Consider the following 11,496-nt stretch of genomic DNA (forward strand, 5'->3'; position numbering starts at 1 on the left):
TGGACTCAAGGTTGGTCCAGTTTAAAAAAAATTTAAACCCGAATACGAACCGATGTACACCTCTAACTGAAATAATTGTAGACGTATATCCATTAAAATTTTCAAAAAAGGGTCCATTTTTCTCTTCTAGAATCCATCAACCTTAATGGATAAATATCCACAGATTTCATATTTTAATATCAAATTCTAATTGGTCAATAAAAAAAAGCAGATCCAAATTGACCGACTTAATATTGTCAAGCTAGAAAGGTAAACTCCCATAACTACCACTCCAACACGTACACAGTTCCGTATATACACACGTATACATACATTTATTTAATTTAATAAAAAAAACTACTCATCTAGAAGCATTATATAAAGCCAATATTATATTTTTTTATTTAAAAAACTCATATATAGAAACAACCAAATAAGTTAAATAATCCGACCGTCCTTTTCAGACCATCGCACGTGCAACATACAATTTTATCAATCAGTTAAAGCTCACACGTGCTAGATCTAAATAAATTATTTAGATACCATATGAAAACGATAATCGATGCAAAAGATTTTCAACAAAAAACCAAAGCATCGGTATACAAAGGCGGCTGGAATTACAACACTGTCCCTTAGGGCCATGACATTAGCAGTGACCCATACCATACCATATATGCCACTAGTCAACCAAAAAATCACAACCCTTTATCAATCAATCTTACTTTCGTAACATCTGTCTCTATATATATTATTACTCAACAATACTGATCCATAACCATAACCACATTGATTCATCAGGAACAAAATGGAAGTGATGAGTCCGAATCAGAACAAGGAGGATCATTTTGATTTTGATTTCAAGAGGTTTTCATATCTAAGTGCTCCTTCTTCACCGAAACGGTTTGGTGAGGCTTTTTACTTAAGTGCCCCTACTAGTCCATCAAGCTTTTACGCCCAATTTGAAGATGAAGATGATGATGGATTCGCGTTTCCGGTTAATCGAGAACAAGATTCTTCGCCTCGCTCGGCTGGTGAACTCTTCGACCATGGGAAAATCAAGCCATTGGAGTCTGTTAATTCGCCTCTTTTATCTCCGAATCGAGTCAAGCAATCTCCAATAGCGAAAGGAAAGAAAGCGATTGTAGAAGCTTTTTCATCTAAGAATAAGAATGATTTACCGGAGAGAAGAGGTAGAGATAGAACACCGTCTTCTGAATTTTCAACATCGAAATCTGGTAGAAGAATCATTCGTTCTGATTCTCCGTTTAGAAAACCACAATACACATGGATAGAAGAAAAACAAAGTAAACAATCGGAGGCTATTAAAGAGGAATCTTCTGAATCGGCTCCTTCATCTCATTCTTGGAAGAGTTCTCGAATATGGAGATTGAAGGATTTCTTGTTGTTTCGTAGTGCTTCAGAAGGGAGAGGAACGAGCAAGGATCCATTCAGGAAATTTCCTGTTTCTTACAACAAGAAATCGTCTGAAGAAGGTAAAGGTTCGTCGTCGCCGTTTAGATCGAATATACCAAAGGCTAGAAGAAAAGAACCGGTAGTTTCTGCACATGAATTGCATTACGCTAGAAAGAAAGCTGAAAATGAGGATTTGAAGAAGAAAACTTTTTTGCCTTATAAACAAGGGATTTTGGGTAAGTTAGCTGGGTTAGGATCAAGCACAAGATGAATGTGATGAAATATTTTATCATTCTTTCAATCTATGTGATAGTTTTTTTTATTTTCTTTATTATTTTCTGCATAAACAAAACTGTATTCTTTTGTTGAAATTTTAATTAATATATATACATTAATTGTTATTATGCATATTATTTATTTATTTTTGTTAGAATAGTTTTATAGAGACAAGGGCATGTGATGAATAGATGAAGACAAATGAGAACGCATATGGGCCGAATGATAGTATGATACTTTAACAAATTCAATTTGATAACGATCTTGCAGTGTTTGAAATTATCGGTTATAAGTTAGAAAACGGATAACAACTTCAAAATGTGCTGCACAAACACAAATGCACATGTTTCAATCTTTGCTTAGGGGAATGAAAAACTGAGAAATGAAAAGATGTCTTTTGAATGAGTGATTCAATGTAAAAATATTGTTAATAATTGCTAGGATTATGTTGGGAGTGAAAATGGAAATATTAATCTCTTTATTACTGTTTTTTTTTTGTTTTTTTTTTTTACTTTTTCAATTCCCGAATCAAACTTTATGTAACATTTTAACCACATTTAATTTACTTTTATAGATTCCTTAATTGAGAAAAGAGAAAAAAGTTTACCTTACAAAATTCTTCATTATTAGTGTTTACCAAAAGAAAACTTTTCATATAGATTCCTTACTTTTACCATGTAGAGATTTTTTTATGCAAAAAAGTTCTTAGTACATGCATTGTACTGAAGTAAAATAGAGATTCGCGTTTGTTATTTATATATTTTTTAAGTTAGTAAAATATTTTTATTGGAAATTTGTTTAAAATAGAAATTGTTTTAAATTTAATGTTTATAAAATAAAACAGTAATTTTAATATTCAATAATTTTTTAAAATATCTTTTGAATGAGTGATTCAGCGTAAAAAATATGGTTAGTAATTGCTGGGATTATGTTGGGAGTGAAAATGGAACTATTGATCTCTTTTTCACTTTATTATTTAACTCTTTCAACTCCCAAATCAAACTTTATGTAACACTTTAACCACATTTAATTAAACTGATTTGATATATATATATATATATATATATATATATATATATATATATATATATATATATATATATATATATATATATATATATATATATATATATATATATATATATATATATATATATATATATATATATATATATATATATAAAGACTTTAATTATTTTTTTATATAAAAGAATATTTTAAAAAATAATTTGATTAAATGATCAATTAAAACCGTTGAATTAATGAAAATCAATAGTTAAGATTTGAAATAAATTTTCTACACTTATTTTTGGAGTAAATATATCCCTCTTTATATATATATATATATATATATATATATATATATATATATATATATATATATATATATATATATATATATATATATATATATATATATATATATATATATATATATATATATATATATATATATATATATATATATAAAGAGGGATATATTTACTCCAAAAATAAGTGTAGAAAATTTATTTCAAATCTTAACTATTGATTTTCATTAATTCAACGGTTTTAATTGATCATTTAATCAAATTATTTTTTAAAACGGTTTTAATTGATCATTTAATCAAATTATTTTTTAAAATATTCTTTTATATAAAAAAATAATTAAAGTCTTTATATATATATATATATATATATATATATATATATATATATATATATATATATATATATATATATATATATATATATATATATATATATATATATATATATATATCAAATCAGTTTAATTGGGAGTTGAAAGAGTTAAATAATAAAGTGAAAAAGAGATCAATAGTTCCATTTTCACTCCCAACATAATCCCAGCAATTACTAACCATATTTTTTACGCTGAATCACTCATTCAAAAGATATTTTAAAAAATTATTGAATATTAAAATTACTGTTTTATTTTATAAACATTAAATTTAAAACAATTTCTATTTTAAACAAATTTCCAATAAAAATATTTTACTAACTTAAAAAATATATAAATAACAAACGCGAATCTCTATTTTATAATTATAATTTTAAAGAATAATTTTATAATTTTTAAGAAACGTTATTCAAAGTAGTTTTAAACTTTAAAAATTTTTAAAAATTTTGATATCCCAAAAAATTATAATATAAGGATAAATATTTAAAACCATTTTTTATTAAATTTATTAAAATTACTTTTTTATTCAATTTTTTTTAAATGAATTTTATGTTAATACAATACTTTCTTTTTCAAAAATATCCTTATTAATATTATTAATCTTATCTTGCTATAAAAAAAAAGTTAATATCAAAGATATTTAGGTATAATATAATATTTTAATAACATACATACAAAATAAGTATTCGAAGTAGGCCTGATAAAACGTGTCTGACTCGTTGGACATGACTGTTTTATCCGTATTTTTTCGTATAACATATCAAAGTTTTATATATTTGTCTCGTCCCGTTTATTTGCAAGCTTTTGTAAAAATGTTTTTACAATTTTAAGTTATAGAGATTCATTCGAGTCTTTATATTTTTTTCCAGGACAATACAAGATTTTAAGCTCTCACCCTAAAATATTCGTCCCACAAAAAGTTATATATAGAGAGGCATGATCCATTGACATTAGATGTAAGTCTAAAAGACTTACACCAAATTTCAACTACTAAAAGAATTGACCAAACGATCATATTAAATGAAATTAAAAAATTAAAAAACAAATACATATTTCCCTTTGTTTGTTAACCAAGCCACATTACAACCTTGAAAAGCCCTTGTGATTAATGCTTTTATATTTTCAATATAATTTTTGAATGCATAATTTAATCTTTTGTTTGCAAGATTGTTGGATGAGTATAAAGTCCCTCACCTTTGTGTGTTTTTCATCCCTTGACGAATTTTTGCTAGGTGTGGTTCATGATTAAGCCTGTATAGTTTTAGAATGCTTGGTATGATTTTTGTACTTAAGAATGATTCCGTTTATGGTATGGTATGTATTACTTAGTTTGTACGTTTTTAAATTGAGCCATACATTTTTTTGCCTTTCGAAACTTGTTGGTTCACGATTCTTTGGTTTATTACTTTTGAGTCTTTGATTTGATTGATTTTTGTTTGAGGACAAACAAGTTTAAGTTGGGGAGAGTTTGTTGAGTGTTAATTTGTTGTGAATCTGAGTATGAATAATTAGCATTCATCGGCTTAAATCAATTTCTTTTTCGTCAATAAACCTCACTTTTGTGTACATTTTGTATAGTTTATGTTATATAGTGTGTGTTATCGTGTAAATATCACTAAGTTTAATTGTGTTTATCTCATTTTTAGGTATTCAAGCAGTAATATTTATGCATTGCAAGATAGAGCATTGAATAAACTTTCTAACGCTTCAAACCATGCGTAAATCGGAGTTACAGTTCTCAAGTTATGGCGGAAACAAAATATGAATTTTTCGCATTAGAGCACAGTGCACGCACTAAGCGGGCTCTGCTACCGCTAAGCGTGATTTCACTTTTCAGCACACTATATTTTCACGTTTTTTTTCATTTCTAGGGTTATGGTTAGGGTATTTTTGAGTCCAGCACCATCATAACCATTTTTTTTTTGAGTAGAATAGCTTAGAAAACAATAATGGGTCTTGCATTTGGATGATCGAAAGTGAATTCTTCATCAATCGGAGCAGACAACATGTGAGATGTTTGTTTTATTTCTCTTCCTCTTTGTGTATTTCTCGTTTGTTAGGTTTTGTTTGTATATTTACTCTGAACATATGTATATTTGTCGATCATGGTGTTGTATAAAATTTGCTTTACAAATCAATCTTGTTGCTTTCCTTGATCTTTTTGCATTTATGTTTGGATTTGGGATGTTGTAGAAATAGACATCACAATTCACAAGTCTCGATTAGGAAGGAAATATGTTAGTTTCTCGATTCTAGAGATAGGGTCAGAGCTAACAATCACTTTTGTATAAAAACTTAATGCTTCCGTGTTTGAGTTTCGCGCGAGAGATCGCTGACGCGAGAATACGGATATTCTCGCAACTTTGTGTTAAACATAACCTTGGTTGTGATACCTCTCATCGGGGTTGCAGAAATGGACATTGATGTGAGAGATATATGATGATTTTGATGAGTATTGTAGGTTAAGTACAACTGATCGATAGATTTAAGTTTGTGACAAGTAGTGTATATTCATGCCTGACAAGATATTCTCTTTAAAGAATGTATTTATTTTCCCGTTAATACCTTTAACTTTAGTTCATTTTAACCCAAATTCAAAAACGAGAAAACCGTTGAATGACATTCTTTCTCTCCACTGTTCTTTGTTGACACGATAAATCACAAAATACTTTCAAATCCAATATTTTGCTTGTTGCTTTCCCGCGTCAACAAACTTCTAAAGAGGATAAAGTTTTAATCTGTTCTACAAGTCTTGGAACAACTCCAACGCCTTACCACTGGGTTGAAAAGCTTATTTTGTAATGTTATTGCCTTTAATTTTTGTTATAATAGTCTATTACTGCATTAATATTAAAAAATATGATTTTAAATTGCTTTAATTTCATTAACAATTTAATGACAATTATTTATTTATTTCAATTGCTTGTTTAATATTTCTACAAAAATACTTATTTAATTATTTAAAATAAAATATAATAAAATATGTTTTAAATAAGATGAGATTAAATTTCATAATTAGGAAATATTCAAATATTCTAAAATAGTCATATATATTTAAATTTAAATATAAATAATACATAAATATCTATTTTTTAATTTTAAAATAATATACAAATAAACACTTACTTATTTTAAATAAGATATAAATAAATATTACTTATTTCAAATAATGGATAAATAAATATTTAATTATTATTATTATCTAATTTAACTAATATTTAATTTATGTCTTACTTAAATTATAAAGAAATGCATAAATGTAATTTGATTAATATTTAATTTGTTATGCCTTTATATTTGATTAATATTTAAATGCTTAACTATTATTTATTTAATAGTTTATATTAATTCATGAAATTATTTTACTATAAGTATATTTAACACTATTATTATGTAATATTACCATTATATATTACATTTACCTGATAATTTATTTAATAGTTTATATATAATAATAATATATACATGTAAATAAATTACTTACATATGGTAATATATTTATATGATATAATGATAATATTTACTTGTAAATATATATATATATATATATATATATATATATATATATATATATATATATATATATATATATATATATATATATATATATATATATATATATATATATATAAATATATACAGTTACATGATAAACCATTATCAAATGATACTAAGATGTTAAATTTAGTAAGAAAACACATCCGATAACTATTCACCCTATGTTTGTATGATAAAATTCACGGTTGTATTGAAAGTTATTATCATATAGATCACGTTTGTAAAATTCCACATCAATAAAAAATTCTTTGATAGTTAAAGAGAATGATAAAAATTAACGGTTTTTATGAAGTTTTGTAAGACGTTAATTTTTATGCATCCCGTCGATATGTCAGATGATTTCCAATTGATGTTAAATTTATAGACATGATTTATACGATAATATATAGCTTTAAATCTAACGGTAGATTTTAATATACGAAAATGAGATGAAAAGTTATCGAATGTGTCATATTATTAAGTTTGACACTTTGGTGTCATTTGAAGAGTTAAATGCTATATGAAGAGTTAAATGCCTTAGAATTACAATAAGATACATGCACCCCAATGAATAGACACTGTTGTCAAGGTCGCGTGGATTCAACTCTCTATTAAAAAAAAGAGTTAAGCAAAATATTAATATTATTTCTCAACAATTTTTTCAGTTATATATTTCTAAATTGTTTTATAAGTAAGAATACATAAATGTAGGCTTTAAAAATCTTTTATTTTTTCCTTTATGTTAATTTTAGAGTTTATTTTAAACTCATAATTAAAAAAAATATTGATTTTATGACTCTTCAAATTATATTATATTATTTTTTTTGTCTAATTGACGACATAAATATTCAAAAACCATAGTTAAAGAAATTACATTCACATCCTCGAGTTTTATTAAAATGACATTGATACCACTCTATTTTTAAAACTTACATCAACATACTCTGAGGTCTATTAAAAAGACACTTACATTTTATTTAGTTTTTAGTGACAGACAAAAACTATAAATATAGATGACATTTACTTATAATTTTTGATCTATTACCACAAATCTTTGTTGAAATATATATGTCTGAAAGAGATTAGTGCATATTTTAAAATTAGAGGAATATCATTGTTATTTTAACAAACCTCGAGTAAACTAGAAAGTGAGTGTAATTTTTCTTTAATTACATGATAAAAGACTAACAAGGTGTTTTTTTTTTATTTATAAAAAGGCAATATATTCCAAAAAAAGATTGATACACAAAAAGGTAGGGGAACTAGGCCAAAACCTACTCAAAAGTATCTAAATCTGTAAAGAGGAAAATCAAGCCTATTTTTTACATAATCATTCCTAATATCAACGGATAAAGAGTCAAAAAGAGTGAAGGAATTAGATGTGCAAGGTAAATTAGCAAAAAAATTCGCACAACTATTATCTTCCCTACAGATGTGAGAAATAATGAAGTTAGAATCTAAAACGAACTTAATGCAGTTGAGCCATCTTTTATGAGCTGCCAAGGAACATGATCGAAGTTCTCCGGAGAGAAGGCCTTTTCCACCATAGAAGAAGTGACTCCATCCAAAAATTAGTCCAACCTCTATCTTTTGCCAATTCAATACCATGCAAAACTCCACAAAATTCCGCCAAGACCGAGGAATTCTAACTAAGAGGCTCAGTAAAAGCCAAACAAAAATCTCCCGAACAATTTCGAAAAATGCCACCACAACCCGAAGACGGAGTATTATGAACAAAAGAACCATCCACATTATTTAAAGGAGTTAAAAACTCAATATAATTTTTTTAAATTAAAGAATCAAATTGAGTTCCAATGTTAACGTACCAGATATAAAAAAATTCAACTTGATAAAAACTAAATAATAAAAATACATAAAATATAAAATAAAAATTAAATAATAAAAATTCATAAAGTATAAAATAAAAACTTAATAATAAAAACACATAAAATATAAAACTAAAACAAAACAATAAATAGATAAAATAAAACATAAAAATTAAGTAATAAAAATATATAAAATACAAAATAAAAACTAAATAATAAAAATGTAAGGCAAACATGAGTTATATTAATCAAAATGACATGTAAAAATTACTTTTTATTAAAATTACTGCATTAACAATACAAATAAACATAAATTTATTTTTAATTAAATTATAGAAATTAAATAAAGTAAACATGTTAGAGAAAAAATTAAACAGCTAAAAAAATTAAGGCTAAAATAAAAAAATTGCAAAATGAGAGAACGAAGTAGCAATAAGACATGTATAGACACGGTCATCATCATTAAAAAGAAAGACATATTATTGATGATCAGATATATCTAATGCGCATGAATTAGTGAAAGTCACATGCTTTTCCCACGAGGAATGCAGAGAATCCAGATCTTAGTGAGATCAGAGATACTTATAATTGAGGAATTAACCTAGCAAGCAACACTTATATGTGACATCCTTAATGATAGTGTTATTACTCTTATGCTCCTAAAAAAAAATAAATTTTTTTACATTGGTCGGAAATTTTATGAAAATACTGAATTTTTTTCAAAATTTCTAAAAAAAAGTTACCAGAATTTTTGAAAATTTAACAGATATTTCAAAAAAAATCTAATAGTGCATTTTCGAAAAATATAATAAAATTTTACACTACTGAAATTTGAAATTTTTGGTAATTTGTCAAAAATTTCAATACATTTCAAAAATTTTAGTAAAATAATTTTTTTTTTCAAAAAATTATACTGAAAATTTGATATGTTACCGGAAAATTTGTTCTTTACCACTCCAAATTTATTCATAGACATTTTTAAAATTATAGAAAATGGGGCGTGTCAGGTATAATTTGGGGGGTGACAGATTAATTTTTAGTTATGCAACATAATGAACTTGTTTTAGAGCGGGCCGTGTATTGGTCCAAGAAGTCATGACACGACACAACCATGAACCACCCACCACATAAAGCCTTTTTGCTCCATCTTATCATACCAAGAATTGCTATATTAGTTTGCAACATGTATTGGTTCAAAAAGTCACGACACAACACAACCATGATTCACTCACTTTATAAATCTTTTTTTCTCTTTCTCATCGCATCTGAATCTGATGTAAGACTTGTTCTACTAGTTTCTAATACCCCTTCAAATCTAATGAGTTTATCTTCTTTCTTTCTTTTTTGAAATGACTTGCATCTTTTTTGTTTATCATTTTGTTTAGTGTTTGAACCAGAATAAAGTGATGTCTATCTATATGAAGGTAAATGTGCAAAATATTTAGCAAATAAGAGAAGTAATTGAAAATTTTATTAAGTAGTTGGTGACTCTGATAAAATTGTTGTGAACAAAATATCAAAGAAAAACCAACTCAAAACAATATTGAAAAGAAAATTATTGTTAAATATATTTTTTTAAAGTTTTTCTAAAATCATAAGAAGTTATGAAGTGTGATATTCACTTAGATAGGGATGTTCATTGCTTCGGGTGAATTCGAACCAAACCAAAATTCGAATCAACCCATAATGTTTGGGTTGAATATTTTTTAGTTCGGGCAAAAACCAAATCAAATCAATAAAATCCAATAAAAATAGGTTCGGGTATCGGATTTTCAATTTTTTACCCGCAAGTCCAACCTAAACCAACCATATATGAACAAATTATTATATTTTAATTTGTTATTATAAAATTGCTAGTGTATCGTGGTAAATGAGCATAGAGCTATGAAACACATTATTATCATACTAACTCAAGTGACCGTTATAGATTCAAAAGCTTTAACGCCAAATATTTTTCTTGTTAAATATTTTTGAATCTATTAGAGAAAAATTGCTAGTATACTATTAATGATTAAACAGTATTAATCATTTTTTCTATTATCATGAAAAAAAATTTGTAAACAAGTTATTTCTTCAAATATTTTTATATTTTTTATCTACCCGATCAATTCAACATAAATTAAATTATTATTTTACGGTTTGGTTCGGTTTGAATTTTATCGCAAAAATTTGAAAATTCAATCCAAACCAATCCACATAATTTTAATCGGTTCGGATATCAAATTCTCTCAAACTGAACTACACCGACTTGCGAACACCTGTACACCTTATGCCTCATATTAATAATTGATCCACATATATTTTTAAAATCTCAAAAGACATTCTTAGTGAAGATGTTGTTAGTGTGGATATTTTACAAAAAGATTTGTATACTTCAATGATTGATAAAAATGGTTCATAACTATTGCTGCTAAAGAAAATAAGCTCGTTAGGTTTAGTTGACACTTTTCGTTTAGTTGTTAAGGATCGTATTGTTAATAAATTATCTGACAAAATTGTTTGTTTTCAAGGGTGCTTCTCATCATTCTCAGTAGTTTTTACTCCCTTTTAGTTTTTTCTTGTTTATGTATTTCCTGACATAACTTTTTTTTTTTTTTGACAATTTTTAATAATATTTTTGTTGTTTTAAACAAAAGACATTTAAATTTTTTTTATAAAATAAAATTCTAGATAAATCAAAAGCGTCAATTAAGTTCATCATTCCTATATCATTTTAAACTTCAAAAAAAAAATCAACCATCTCAAATTAAATATTTATTTTCATAATTTGAAATTTTAGATAGA

At 25.7% G+C, this 11,496-nt stretch overlaps 1 protein-coding gene across 1 annotated transcript; it reads left to right on the top strand.

The window, feature by feature from the left end:
- The first annotated feature begins 560 nt into the window (after nt 1–560).
- On the top strand, nt 561–1,796 carry LOC131655336 (uncharacterized). The gene has a single exon (XM_058925221.1). The coding sequence runs from the start codon at nt 785–787 to the stop codon at nt 1,661–1,663; it is 879 nt and encodes a 292-aa protein (XP_058781204.1). The 5' UTR covers nt 561–784; the 3' UTR covers nt 1,664–1,796.
- Nucleotides 1,797–11,496: the final 9,700 nt, after the last annotated feature.

The sequence above is a fragment of the Vicia villosa genome, linkage group LG3 (genome assembly GCF_029867415.1).
Source record: "Vicia villosa cultivar HV-30 ecotype Madison, WI linkage group LG3, Vvil1.0, whole genome shotgun sequence".
NCBI lineage: Eukaryota > Viridiplantae > Streptophyta > Magnoliopsida > Fabales > Fabaceae > Vicia > Vicia villosa.

Excerpts from the sequence above, each read along its gene's own strand:
- LOC131655336 (XM_058925221.1), top strand. The coding sequence starts at position 785 with ATGGAAGTGATGAGTCCGAATCAGAACAAGGAGGATCATTTTGATTTT.